At 27.2% G+C, this 15,522-nt stretch overlaps 1 protein-coding gene across 3 annotated transcripts; it reads right to left on the reverse strand.

The window, feature by feature from the left end:
- Positions 1-4,338: 4,338 nt before the first annotated feature.
- LOC105201235 (sodium/potassium-transporting ATPase subunit beta-2) lies at positions 4,339-9,043 on the reverse strand. 3 transcript variants are annotated; one of them, XR_005574842.1, is made up of 6 exons: positions 8,439-9,043; positions 6,808-7,065; positions 6,436-6,614; positions 5,725-5,998; positions 5,072-5,299; positions 4,339-4,969 (listed from the first exon to the last, which is right to left on the reverse strand). XR_005574842.1 is itself a non-coding variant. In XM_039449529.1 (5 exons), the coding sequence occupies exons 1-5, from the start codon at positions 8,455-8,457 to the stop codon at positions 5,196-5,198; spliced, it is 834 nt and encodes a 277-aa protein (XP_039305463.1). In that variant the 5' UTR covers positions 8,458-9,043; the 3' UTR covers positions 4,339-5,195. The 3 variants fall into 3 exon arrangements, 1 of the variants encoding a protein (XP_039305463.1); XR_005574841.1 differs by having other exon boundaries at positions 4,339-4,466; positions 4,693-5,299; XM_039449529.1 differs by having other exon boundaries at positions 4,339-5,299.
- Positions 9,044-15,522: the final 6,479 nt, after the last annotated feature.

Raw genomic sequence — 15,522 nt, forward strand, 5'->3', positions numbered from 1 at the left:
GTATTTAGGTCTAAAACGTTGAAGGTTGTTAAAGATATTTCAATTTTAAATGTTTTAGACCCACTCAAGTGGCAAGATGACGTCAAATAACGTTACAGTGACGTCTTATTGACGTTAGAGAAGTGACTATTATTATTACAAAACATTATTTGATGTCACCTTGCTGCTTGGACGTTTGCATCAATGATTTACTTTACACTCTTAACTTACTCTCTATCTTTTTCCAATACTAAAAATTAGAAAAAGATAGAAAGTTAATTAAACTGAGTTTAAAGTTAATCTACATTGGTGCAAACAAGTCTTAGGGTCACTTTCACCAACGCCGATTAACTTAATCGCTGATTAGTCTATCGGAATTGACCAATCGCATTTGTCGTTTTTACTTAACGACAAATACGATTGGTCAATTCCGATAGACTAATCAGCGATTAAGTTAATCGGCGTTGGTGCAAGTGGCCCTTAGTGTTTTTGAAATTTAAATACCAATAAAAGTAAAATACTTTTCTATTAAAAAAGTTAAGACAAAACATAAACATATCAATATTTTAAAATAATTAAACACTTCTCCTATAGAAAATTTGTTGCTTCATATAGTTAAAATTATACAGGGTGTTCATTAATGGTTGTCCCCACGTTTTATCATAGAAGCACGCATTTGTTATTTCTAATATAATAATATGTTAGAAATATATATCCGTCGGTAAATCATGGTCCTATGGTAAAAAGTGGGTACAACCATTAATGAACACCCTGTATATACAATTTTTATGTCATACAACTAATGCTTTCATTTTTTTAAAACTAAATTCATTTTTTTAAACTAAAGGAAAACGGAAAGTTTTAGTAATGAAATCTGGAAATCAACTTAATATTGAATTCAATGTATTATTATTCTACTTTTAAATCATTTCTATTATTTTTAAATTTTAAAGATAATAATTTAGAATAAATTTTTTTACAGCTATTGGTGTAATTATCTATTTATGCCATATTAGAATTTTGAACAATATTTTTCTATTTTTGAGAAGTAACAAATATATAGAGATGTATTTTACTAGAAACCTGTATACAATTATAGAAATTTTATATTATATTAATTTATATATATATATATATATATATATATATATAACTTATTTTTAAAAAAGTTTTATATGAAAAGACTATAATATTACGTATGAACGTTACATATTCTTTTTACAAAACTTTCAATAAGCTTTTCGACAATAATCTGTATCACCTTCCAATCATTCACGCGTTGTGTTAATCAACGTTTTAGGTAATTGATGTTCTAGCCACATTTGAAAGCGACAAAATTATTCGTTTTCACACAGATCTCAAGCACACCCTGTGCGGATGCATCACAACGTAACAACGTGCTGTTCCTTTTATGACGTGGCAGGTCACAGCTGCAGGTGCGTACATGTTTTGTCAATGACGGTACGTTGACATTGTGTATGGTAATACACACGTATTATAATCAGTGATGTATTTCTTGTTCGCGGGACCCGTGGTTTCCACGCACGCAAGTAAAATGCATGCTCAACAGAATTTCATACGCGCGTTGCTGCTCAATTGCAGATTTAACACAATTTAAAAAGCAAAGTTTGTATAATTTTATGATTATTATGTAATTAAAATTGAAAAAAAGCCGATAATGGCCTAACCAGAAAAGTAATATCGCGTCAAAGTTTAAATCAAAATTATCTGAGAACAAATTAGTTATATATATTTATATATAAATAATGTATAATTATATATAATTATACATAATTATGTACAAAAATCATACATAAATATATACAATTATACATAACAAATTTTTCCTCTGGTAAAATCAAATCAAAATCAAATTTACCTTGTTGAGGTATAATATTTTGACAACAAATTCTTTATAGTATTTTGGAATTTAGGAGATTTTATAAATGTTTGTATTATTAAATTAATTATTATTTTAATATTGTAATAGTATTATTTTAATATTATTGTTCTGATTTAATTTAAGTTTAATATTATTATTTTCAGGGTTTATCGTTATCTATACATAATTATTTAGATAATCATTTAGATAAAGAAATAGTTTTATCTTATCTACGTTATTATAATATATATTAATTTAATATTTCTTTTAGATAAAAGAAATATTACCTTTTTCAAATTATCTAAGATAATGTAAACAATAAACTGTAGACAGAATTCCAATATTAAAATAATGTAGAAAAAATTTAATCAAAATTTGTCTTGTGTTCACACAGACTGTTAAGAGTTTTAAAGTAAGCTAAATGTGAATGATTATTAATTTTGTGCTAATTTTTTATTTTTTCTACATACCTATTTCAAAATATATTTTTATAACAAACACATTTTTATAAAACTTAGATACATGTAAATGATAACTTGTTAAAAATAATATTTGTCATGTGAGGTATAATAACAAAATCTAAAAAATAATTTAAACCGAATTTAATCAAACATGATTATGCGCGTGATATCGAAGTTTTTAATTTTAACAAGTAAGTTTACAAAGTATTACAACTAAAAAGAATGTATTTAGTTAGTAAAAATGCGTGGAGACATTCGCATTGAGTCTTATTAGGTTTATTACTATAAGCGCTTAAAATTTGGCTAATTGTGAAATAGTTGGTTCTAATAGATGGAGTAATCATCTATTTTGGAACGACGGATATCATTATTTCTCATATTAAGGTTATCTAATAAATTACGTTTCTCTCCCTGAATAGTAAAACATCCCACATACTTTGCTTTTAGTACGTTTATTTTTAGTATTAATCTTTAATGTAATTATATTTTTATTATTTTTATTAATATTACACAAATCCTTTTTTAATTAAGATCTTGAGAATTCATTTAAATAATATGTCTTCAAAATATCATCAAAAAATTGTTTAATACAATCATCAAAACAATCCTATTGTACTCAACTATTACAATATTCAAATAAAAATATAAAATATGTTACTGAAATTTAAGATGAGATATCAAACTCTAACAAGGATTAAATTACATATAAGCGATTAGTTATGTATAATTGTTTCACAACAGAAATATAATTTCTTACTTAGATAAAAACAATGATTGTCAAATAAAATATATTTATTTTAGCTTGGTACTAATATTTGATACTGTTTTCCCTGTGTATAAAATCAGTATTGGAAGAATCAGTATTTAGTTTCTGTACATTGTTATAAATATCTGCCTCTATTTGATTACTTCCCATAGTTCACCTATCTGTCGCGATTCAGAAAGCCACGAATACGATTTCCTGAACTGAATCGTCGGACAAATTGGGGGCTAAGGTCAGTTCCACGTGTATGTGACCTTAGTAGATCGCGATGGCACGCGTGTGCGCGGCTCGCAGCGACTGTTCGATTAGTGGTCCACTCCACTCCCTTTATCGCACCGGGACGAGCTAGGCGCGTGTAATGTGAGTCACACACGGAGACCGATCTGAATTGACCACATCCTGCCCATTTTGTCATGTGACATTAATGTCATTGCCGTCCTGACGGAGAATTTCGAGCGAAATAGACGGAAGAATCAGCGTCGCGCGCGACGCGCTTCTCGGCTCTTAAGTATCCCGACCTCGTACGAAAGTGACGTGCTTCTGTGAAATCTGAGATCACACATTTATTAATTCTAACAAGTGCACCAGACCGATTTATTATCGCAGCATGATACGATTTGCTAGATAGCGAAAGCCTTATAACAATTGTAAATGATCTTGTTTCGATATATTAATTTAAATCTTTATTATTAATTAATTATTTCTTTATTTTGTTTTTTTATTAATTAACTTTTTATTCAAATTAATTTAATTTTTTTTAATATTAATTTAAATCTTTACTATTAATTAATTATTTCTTTATTTTGTTTTTTTATTAATTAATTCTTTATTTAAATTAATTTAAATACCGTTTCAATAATAATTTATTATTATTTATTATTAATTAATTGTTTCTTTAATTTATTCTTTTGTTAATTAATTTTTTATTAAAATTGACTTAAATCTTGTTTAAATATTAACTTAAATCTTTACTATTAATTAATCATTTCTTTATTTTATACCTTTGTTAATTAATTCTTCATTTGAATTAATTTACATTTTGTTTAAATATTAATTTAAATCTTTATTATTAATTAGTTATTTCTTTATTTTATTATTTTGTTAATTTATTATTGCAATTAATTTATAAATTGTATTTAAATATTAATTTAATTTATTTTAAATATTAATTTAAAAGACTTAAGTCTTAATCCCGAAATAAGATAAATGCTTCTTTTATTTCTTCTATCGCATAACGAAATAGATTCAAACAATTCTGCAAATCCGATTTATTTTCCATAACACATTTCATGTATAACGATGTCGTTAACAATCATGCCTATTGTAAGTCTTATTAGCCAATTGTGTTTAAATCTTCCGTCGTCTACAATAACGTCTGCGTCTGGAAAGGAATATTACACAGAACAGGAGTTAAAGTGCGACCGTCTTCCAGATAATTGAATAAGAAAAACGGAGCTTTAAGCGATGAAATTTTGCAATTTTCTAAAAACTTTTGCGGGATATCTTTACGTAACAAAACATTCGGAACGAATCTGCTTCTAAATTATATGTACGATTTTGCTTATTTACAATTAATAGTTTAACAAAAATATAAGTATCTTACTTACCTTTTTCATTTTTCGCAGGTCATAGCACACATGTGAATTCACTGAACTTAATTCGTTTGATATAAAAAAATAGTATTAAAAAAACAATATATAACTGTTGTTCTTCAATTTTATGCAATGTGTTTATCATGAATTATCTTCTCTCCGAATTTGCAAATATAATAATCATTTTCTCTTGTTTTATAGGAAACGCGCATTTGAAAATGAAAGCTCGTATACTTGTATTTCTTTGTACCTGCTATCTTTTATTAAAATTCATTACGTTGCTTACCAATACCTAAAAATTTTAATATATCGACATGCCAAGTATGATAACGCGTCAAAGCACTAATATAATACATCTACATGGTTGAACTAAGATATCGATCATTTGCATTACCGTGATAACTCGTCGGCCGAGCTCATCTTCGTGGAAAGAAAAGTTCGTGTGTCACAAAAAGCTCAAGAGTTTTCTACTTGGACGCGGTTAGCAATGATGAGCGATTGAGCAAAATGGCCGGGATTTAGTCTATCATCAGTTCAAAGTGCACCAAGCCACTTTCTTCAAACCTATCGTGGATAATGTTGTGCGCCCATGCTCTGCATTCGATATTGATGAGCACGCCGTCTGCAACAAAATAGACAAATGTTAATTATCTCATTCCTATGTATTGTTGTACTCGACGAGAGATACGGCTCGGCCGAACGGGCACAACAATATTAATGGTTAATGATTTCTCGAATCTGTAAATTTCATTGGATTAACTTTGAATTGACAACGTTTTGAAATGTTGCTCTTTGTAGACACTGTAGTAAGCAAAATTTCTCTGATTCTTAGATATTTAGATTGATCCTTAGCTTTTTAAATGTATAAAGATAAAATAATTATTAGATTAGGGTGAGTCAAATAAAAACAAGACAGACTGTATAACGTAACGTATACAGTCTGTCTTGAATCGTTTTTATTTGATTCACGCTAACACTAATAAAAAGTTGTTTTCTACTTCAAATTTAAGTTAATATATTAAAGGCAAAATAAAAGTATATTCGTACACATTGGTCTTTTGAAGTGCACAGCTACAAGAGGACTTTGATAGCCTGGGGTGTTATTGTATGGAAAGTAGTAGCCAGGAAAACCACGGCGTGGTATATACTCAATCGGACCCATGTTCTCCACATCGGCAGGGTTTTCACCTTTGCAGGACACCCAGATGGTGTCCAGTTTGTTCGCATTTTCTTTTTGTTTGATATGTGCTTTAAGATCCTCTGGCATCAAGGACGAAAAATTTTGGGTATCATTATAAAATTCCGGTTGCCATCCAACAATCTATCATAAATTTAAGGTATGACCTTATTAAATCAACTTTTTTCTAGAGAGAAAGAATTATGAATCCAGTCGTTTTGATTGCTATTGAAACTTATAATAGTACATCTTCGAAAAACAGTAAAAGTTAATCTTTCAAATTCTTAAAAATTTGTTTATTTTTTAACATAGAAGATTAAAGAAATTCAAGAATGTAAAATAAATTATAAAAAATTTAATTATTATTTCAAATTCAATAAATCGATCAATTAAAACGTTTTTAATTGATATAAATTACATATTATATTTTACCCGATAATACAATTATAAAAGAAAAAATGCTTATAAAAAATAAAATTAGCGATTTAATATTTCATTTTCATGATGAACACAGTCTCGATTTAAAACATACCAAAAGTTTTATGAAAGTTTAGTGCACCACAAAAAAAGTGTATATAAACCTTATTCAATTTCAAGAAGATGCAAGGTGTGGATGTGATGAAGCCGTATTTGTTTTCCGCCGTGCATTTTCCCCAAGTGGACACGTCTTCAACGCAAACCGAAGGCTCACCTGGTGGTGGTAGATTATCATAATCGCAGCTTCTATAAGTGCTCGTGGTATTAGGCGGATTTCGATATTCTGTATCGTAGAAAATATGTTTTAAAAATTGTATATTAATTTTGTGTCTGTTAGTTAACCATAGTTGATTCAACAATTAGCGATGTGTTTCTTCAAAATACATGTAAGCGCTCCTTTCGGGCAATTTAGAGTATTTACTCACAATCAGTATTTGTTTTTATATTGAAAATTGAAGATTAAGTGTTTCTCTTACCTTCCAAAAATTCGTCCAACTCTCTGACCCAGGGAAGATAACTACCCTTGTCGCTGGCTTTGTACCAAATCAAAGTACTTTCGACGTTGCTTTCTGGAGGCATAGGCCTAAAACTAACAACCGGATTGCTGCCATTCTGCAAATTATCTAGCTGCCCATTCGGCGCGTTTGGATCCAATGTCTGATAGACAGCGTGCGTTGCATCAAAATAGCTGGACTGAACGGTATAGAAAATTACGAAGAACTGCCAAATTTTAGCTGAAAATATATTTGCTTGTAAAAGTCACGATATCATCAAACGAAAAATGCATATATTTTCTATAAAAATTAAGATAGCAAGTTCTGTTTGGGCGCATTTAAAAAATCAACGTAAGGACCACATATTTTAAAAAATTGCTATTTAATTTTAAAATGGCGGATTAAAATATAATTTTTCTCATATTTGAATGAAATTCATATTGTAGAGGTTTTTAGAGGCGCTAATTATAAATATGTAATTTAAATTTGAAATGGCCGATCCAATATGGCGGATAAAATGTAAAATTTTCTTGAATTTGAATAAAACTCATATTGCAAGGGTTCTTTGAATCGATAAATTACGAATACGTATAGTCATGAAAACAACCGATGAAAAGTAATCATGAAAATAACTGATAAGAAGAAATCGTGAAAAGAACTGATGAAAAATAGTGAAAATAACTGATAAGAAGTAGTCATGAAAACAGCTGATGAGAAGTATCTATGAAAACAATTGATTTCAATCAGCAGTCTCAAAAACTCCTGCAACATGAGTTTCATTTAAATCCAAAAAAATTTTACATTTTGATCCATCATATTTGATAAGCTATTTTAAAATTTTGATTACAGATTCATAATAAACGACTTAAAAAAATCCTGGTGTATGCATTTCATTAAAATCCCAGAAATTTTACAATTTAGTCCATCGTAATTGGATCAGTCATTTTAAATTTTGAAATTTTGATTACAAATTTATAATCAGCGACTATAAAAATTTCTAAGTAAGACATGAATTATGATGTTAATGATTTCTAAAAAAAAGTCAGGCACGAAAGGGTTAAGTATGATGATACTGCTGCAAAAAATTTTGATATTCTAGCAATCAGCTTAAACGTCCAATATAAATTTTATAATGGTACATACTTAATTTTAGATCTGCATTTCAGTGAAATTATCCATTCCATATAATATCAAATATAGTAGCATAATATTTAAATATGCTAAAAAGAGTTTTGATATAAAACAAAACGTACTATCTTATATAAATTATTAAAACAGACAAAAATATCAAAAGATCATATTTGATCATCATTCCGCTTGCCTAGCTTTGGTTTTTTTACTTACAATTAGCTTTAGTTTTGTTATGTAAACATACATCTACTCTAAGTAAATTGCCAATATGAATTCAATGCTGGTAATTATATCGCGATTAATTAAAAGATATAGGATAGTCTTTGTAATAAGTTTTATAAGCTATACTTGATGCTACATTGATTGAATAAATGTTATTCTAGTACACATTTACTTAATATACATATATCTGATATATTACCGGATAATTCGTTTAACCTTCCTGAATTTGCAATAAAAATTACACAATTTGCATAACTTACCAAAAAATGAATAATCCATTTGTTACAATAGAGATCAATTTTTATCGTTAACAAAGTTATGTATCAGTGCGTTTAATTGTGCAAAATATCGGAGATTAAAATACCACAGAATTAACCAACAGTAAAATTTTATAGACTACTACTATGTTATAAAGCACTTATTCTAATCGATAAATGTAATAGTGGATAAATGCAAATCAGTATATTACACGTTCCAAAACAGTCTTGTACAGAACAACTTTCAGACGATTCATGTCTTTTAGACAAACGTGCTATCAAAGATAATTCTCCCTCCTTTGTACGTCTAGTCATTAATCTTGGTACGGGTCAAATGAAATGTAATAAAAGAAATCTGATCAAATCGAGAAAAAGAAAAACAAAAAAATTACGTAAACAGTGTTAATTATTTGCGCGGGAATTTTAACAAATATAATTAAACAATCCCGCAAATATTTGGTTTTAAGAGACACAATTTGGTTAATGAATAGATTTGAGATTATAAAGATGTTGAGATTAAAGCGCTTTTTTATCATTCTACTTTTATTATTCATTGGATACAAAACGAGAACAAAATGATAAAAATAAAATTGCGCTAGCGGTTTACACTGCGAAAAAATTGTTGTAAATTTGTCAACTTTATTGTTAAATTTTTTTGTTCAAACATGTATGTATTTAAGTTAAGTATTTTTATATTTAAATTAAATATATGCATACTTAAATTAAAATTTATTAATTTAAGTGAAGTACTCTTCAAATCTTTTAAAGTAAAAATTAAATTTTTACTCTAGAGAAGTAAATATTTACTTTTATTACACTAAAAAAAATTTATTAAATTGACAAAATTTTTCAAGTTGATTAAGCTTCTTCAGTTCAAATACTTGTGTATTGGACTCAAATACATAAAACATTTGAAATTTTATTTAAACATTTATATATTTAACTTAGATACATAAATACCTTTAATGAAAAAATTTAATCGAGTTGAAAAATTTAGTCAAGTTAAGAACTTAAATTATCATTTATGCAGAGAATTGTTAGTGTAAAATTAATTTATGACAGGACATATACATTTAATCAAATTGTTAAAGAAGTTGATAATGTCATAGGTAGCATATTAATCATATGACACCCAATAATAACTTGTTAAACATTTATCAATTATAAATAATTATAGTAATTCTAGACATATTTAGATTATATAACTATCTTAATCAACAAGAACAAGTTTATATTGTAAAATATCTAAATAACAAATCTGCTTTAAAATGCAATTGTGTGAACGGTCACTTTATCTATGAATCCATGTACACAAAATTCCATATTGTGATGTGACTTTATCACGTCGCAAACATAACATATCTAGACAATTTCAATAACGCCTTCTTTGAAAACCTAACGACTTAAACACTTCAGCACGTTCTGGAATTCGATGAAACATTTCAAAAATAAAAGTTTTTAGCAATTTTCTTCTACTTTTATAAAGAATTTTTAGATTTTAATTTACCAATAATTTTGAAAAAATTTCTGATATTAACCTTTACATAACTTGTAACTTTATTCAATATTTTAATATATATCGATGGCAGTTTCTTGCGTGATAAGTATTTTTTTTTTTTTAAATACTGCTAACATCACTCAAAATTTTGAATAACATTACAAGTTGTTATTTAATAATGATTGATATAGTCCAAACCTAGCGCTTGTATTTCTTTGTGTTTGCTGTCTTTAAAATTCACTGAGTACTCGCTTATCAATACCCAAGAATTTTAACATATCGATATGCCAAAACGTATGGTAACGTGATAAAACATTAATATAATTAAACCGCGCTGACGTGACAACTCGTTACAAAAAGCTCAAGAGCTTCTTACTTGGACGCGGTGGCGAAGATGATTTGGCGACTGACCAAACTAGCCGGGACTTAGTCCACCATGAATTCGAAGTGCACCGAACCACTTTCTTCAAATCTATCGTGGATAATGTTGCGCGCCCATGCTTTACACTCGATATTAATGAGCACGCCGTCTGCAACAAAACAGATAAATGTTAATTACCTCAGTCCTATATATATTAATAATTAATGATTTCTCGAATCCGTAAATTTTATTGAATTAACTTGGAATTGACAACGTCTTGAAATGTTGCTCTTTATAAACTGTAGTGAGCAAAATTTCTCTGATTCTTAGATATTTAAATTAATCCTTAGCTTTTTAAATATATAAAAATAAAATAATTATTATACTAATAAAAAGTTGTTTTTTACTTTAAATCTTGTTAATATATTAAAGACAAAATGAAGTGTATTCATACGTTTGGGCCTTTCGAAGAACAGAGCAATAAGAGGGCTTAGATAGCCTGGGGTGTTCTTGAATGGGAAGTAGTAGCCAGGAAAACCATGGCGTGGTATATATTGAATAAGACCCGTGTTCTTCATATCAGCAAGGTTTTTACCAGCACAAGACAACCAGACAGTGTCCAATCTGTTCGATTTTTCTTTTTGTCTGATATGCTTCTTAAAAGATCCACTGGCATCAAAGCCGGCAAATTTTTGGTATCGTTAAAGTCATATTAATAGAAAAATACAGGATATGATGATATTAATTAGAAATATTAGATTTAAAGTAGTCGATTATTGGTAAATCTTGATATTACACTTGAAAATTATTACTTATGGAATATTTTCTTAACATATTAAAATATTTATTTTAAACTCTTTTATTTTTAGGTAAATATTTCAATATTATTATAAGCTACATTTGATATCAAATGCAAATTTACGTCAATAAACAATTTAGCAAAATTTTCAGTTTATATTACAATAAAAACTTTTTTTTTTATTCTTTTTTTAGTTTAAATTACAATAACTAAGTGTATGATAATTAACATATTATATAGTTAACAATTTAAAATTTTTTTTGTTTTGTACTATTGTTTGTGTATATAAAAAAAATTTCTATAGTAAACGCCAAGAATGTCGTAACAAAATTTTCCCATTTAGAAAATGACTTGATGACTAATATCTCTTATGTATTATTACGTGATGAGGCTTTATCATGTACAACTTTTGACAATGCATTGACAATGTTTTGAAATTTTTGTATCTTTCAAAGCTAATATTAGTTTAAAAATATTGCATCACTAATTTTTTACACAAAAATGAAATATGAAATACGCAATAAAAAGATATATTAAAACTATACTTGATGCTATATTGATTGAACAAGCGTTATGCTTACACGTACATTTCTCTAATTTCTGACATATTGCCAGGTAATTTGTTTAACTCTCCTGAATTTGCATTAAAATTACGTAAATTATGTAACTTACTTACCAACAAGTGAATAATCTATTTGTTTCAATAGAGATCGATTTTTATGATTGAAGTTACATAGGTATTAAATAAATTGATATACTGATTGCAATGCGTTAAATTGCACAAAATGTCAAAGATTAAAACACCGGATTAAGCAACAGTACAATTTTATAGACTATGTTATATGACAGTGTTACGTATTCTAATCGATAAATGTTACAGTGGATAAATACAAAACACTGTATACACGTTTTAGAACAATCTTGTACAGGATAACTTTCGGACGACATATGTTTTTTTAGACAAGAGTGCAATCCGAGATTAATTCTTCTTTCAACTTTGTACGTCTAATCATTAATCTTGGTAAGGGTCAGACAAAATGTAATGGAAGTAATCTGGTCGGCCCGAAGAAAATAAAAACGAAAAAATTATACAGTGTTAATTATTCGCGCGGGAATTTTAATGAATATAATTTAACAATCCTACGAATATTTGATTTTAACAGACGCAATTTGGCTGCCGTACAGATTTGAGATTACAAAAATATTAGAGCTCTTTTTCATCATTTTGCCTTTATTGTTCATTGGACACAAAACAAGAAAATGATAAAAAAAGCCGCGCTTGCGGTTTACATTGAGAAAAAATGTTGTTAACTTGACTAAATTTTTCAACTTAATTAAATTTTTTTAGTTTAAGCACATATGTAATTAAGTATTTATATACTTAAATTAAAAATATAAATTCTTAAATTAAAATTTAAGCATTTTTTGTACTTAAGTTAAATACTTTTTAAATCTCATAGAGTAAAAAATCACTCGAAAAATTGTACAAGCTCAATTTTCACTCTATAGCAGTGAATTTTCACTCTACAGGAATGAATTTTTATTCTTATTACACTGACAATGAAAAAAAATTGTTAAATTGACCAACTTTTTCAACTTTTAAGCTTCTTCAGTTCAATTATTTATGTATTAAACTCAAATACATAAAACATTTGAAAATTTATTTAAACATTTATATTTTTAACTTAAATACATAAATACACTTAAAATGAAAAAACTTAATATTGAAAAAATTTGGTCAAGTTAACAACTTAAATTATTGTTTATGCAGAAGATTGTTATTAAGATTAATTTATGACAGGGCATATACACTCGATCAAATTGATAAAGAAGTTGATGATGGCATAGGTAGCATATTAATCACATGACACCCAATAATAACTTGTTAAACATTTATCAATCATCGATGATGATAAATAATTATAGTAAATCTAGACATATCCAGATTATATAATTATCTTAATCAACAACAAGCTTATATTATAAAATATCGCTAGAATCTGCTTTAAAATAAAATTATGGAAAAGACAAGCCATTTTATAACGGAAAAGTAATTTTCTAATAGTCAATAAAGTTGCATATATAATATGGATTATTTACGTCCTTGACAAACTAGCAGAATAAAGTTTATGCTTAACTACGTGTATATGAGCTATTTTAATATCTTTTTTGAGATATTCGTCTAAGATTTTTTTTCTTATAATTTCATTATGCGTACTTTCGATGAATGCTTTGGACATGGAAAGTTGTAAAAATGTTGATGTGAAAATGTTAAAATCAAACACGAATAATAAAAATAATCTCTTTAGAAATTATAAAATTATTCTCAACAAATCTTAACTATATTTATATTTTACATTTCTGACGTATGTGCAATTATTTCTTAAACAAAATTAAATTATTTGCTTTATTTATAATAATGCAATGGCAAAGATTATTATAATTATCTCTCATTTAATATTTGATAATTCGATAACAGTTACTGTTTTCTAAATATCAATAAGTTATGACGTTATACGTTACGTCAACGATATCCAATTCAATAAGCGTTTAATTGTGTAAGTATGTGTAAATTTACATGTCGATTGACATTTACTATACATAAAATTATTGTACTCAACTTATTAATATATATATATACTTATGAGTACTGATCATGTGAAATTTATTTCTGTTTATTGTATTATAATATTGGTATATATAATTATTCCATACCATATGCAGTGAGTAAAAGTAATATTTGCAGACTCCATATTATTTGGAATAATTTTATTTAAGAAGCAGAAAAATATTATTGCAAACTATCTGTTAGAATACATTGTTTTTATTTGTACTAGTATATTTAACAAAGCACATTATAGCACAATATGTTTCTCCTTTTCGTAAAATTATCCCAAGAAAAATAGGTTGTACAAATATTTTTTTACCCATTGTACATATATAATATATAACAGCGCGAGTGAAATTACATTCTTAATTTACCATCTCAATATTATAATTTTTAGAAAAATGACAAACAAAATCGTATTATTTCACAAAAGATACAAAACAGAATATATTTTTATATCTCGTAATGATCTTTGTCTAGAAAGAATTTTTTTTATTCAAATTTTAATTTTCCTTTTTTAAGACTGTATGATTTTTTATCTGATTCATTTTTTTCTAGAGATTATAATATTGACGTAAATTAAGTTAATAATTTTAGAGCATCATGCTGCATAGATGAAACATTCAGAACGAGAATGAACTAAGTCTATATCTTATAGAATACGGAATCGTATTCCAGTCAAATAAACTTTACATTTCCGCTCTAAATACTTCATGTATTTTCACTAAAATTTCGCGAAAAATTATAATAACGTTGTACATTTTTATATACAACATCTATATCACGTCCGTAAACGAATATTACTCAAAATATGTTACATATATAAAGTAAGACACTGCTTAAAAACGATGTTTATACTACACTGGCTTATCAATAATTCAACAATAAACAGTATCTAACAAGACTGCATACGCATGGCATATAATATATCGATCTTTTTAAACATATTTGCTAACGATATCTAATTAAGTATCTTGTTAATTAAGTAATGTGTACTTCTGCTGTGTATAAAGCGCTATTGCTCGGATATTAAAGTTAGCTTCAATCACAACACGGATGTACACATATATACATATATGTTATATATGTAAATACGGATATACCTAGTGGTATACGCAGCGAATCATACAAGTTCCTTCTTGATTTTTGTATTTATTTCATTTATACGATTTTTTTTAAACATTTTTTCAACATTTGCACTTGAATGATAAACGTTAATTTGTTAATCGCGTTTCACACGGTGATTCAGAAAACGAAATGGTACGCACAACAGTTAGAATTAAATCGCAAAGAAAAGTCTTTTAGTCTCGTTTTCAGTCACTTTGAAAAGCAGACGTCGACGTTCGAGTAATTGTAGTAAGTTTAAACACAATTATCTTGAATTTGGTGTGTATGCATTATATATCATTAAAGGCTGCTTTTCTTATTTATTATTCCTTCTTTCTTTATATATATCAAATTTTTCTTTCTCTCTGTTTTCTTTCTTTTAAGCACACAATTATGCATATAGTGTAGTTTTTTATATTTCAACAATAATTCAAAACAGATCGATCTATAATGAATAATTTACAGCCATCCTCATGTAGCATTTATGAGCATATTTTTTGGTAATAGATATATAGCAATATATAAGACGTACCCGGTAAAAAGATATCTCTATATATAATTAAATATAAATATATGTTAATTACATATAAAATATGTATATGTGTACGTTGTCTTTGACTGTGTGTCTGTGTGTGAATAAAATAATAAAAAAATAATTAAAATAAAATAAAAAAAATTATTTTCACATTGTTCTCTTTTTTATAAAAAGTAAAA

The sequence above is a fragment of the Solenopsis invicta genome, chromosome 1, assembly GCF_016802725.1.
Source record: "Solenopsis invicta isolate M01_SB chromosome 1, UNIL_Sinv_3.0, whole genome shotgun sequence".
Lineage (NCBI taxonomy): Eukaryota > Metazoa > Arthropoda > Insecta > Hymenoptera > Formicidae > Solenopsis > Solenopsis invicta.

What these genes read in the sequence shown, in the direction of transcription:
- LOC105201235 (XM_039449529.1), bottom strand. An exon ending in GTTGGACGAATTTTTGGAAG is followed by an intron (nt 6,615 to 6,807) that starts GTAAGAGAAACA and finishes TCTACGATACAG; the next exon opens with AATATCGAAATCCGCCTAAT. An exon ending in TCTTCTTGAAATTGAATAAG is followed by an intron (nt 5,999 to 6,435) that starts GTTTATATACAC and finishes AATTTATGATAG; the next exon opens with ATTGTTGGATGGCAACCGGA.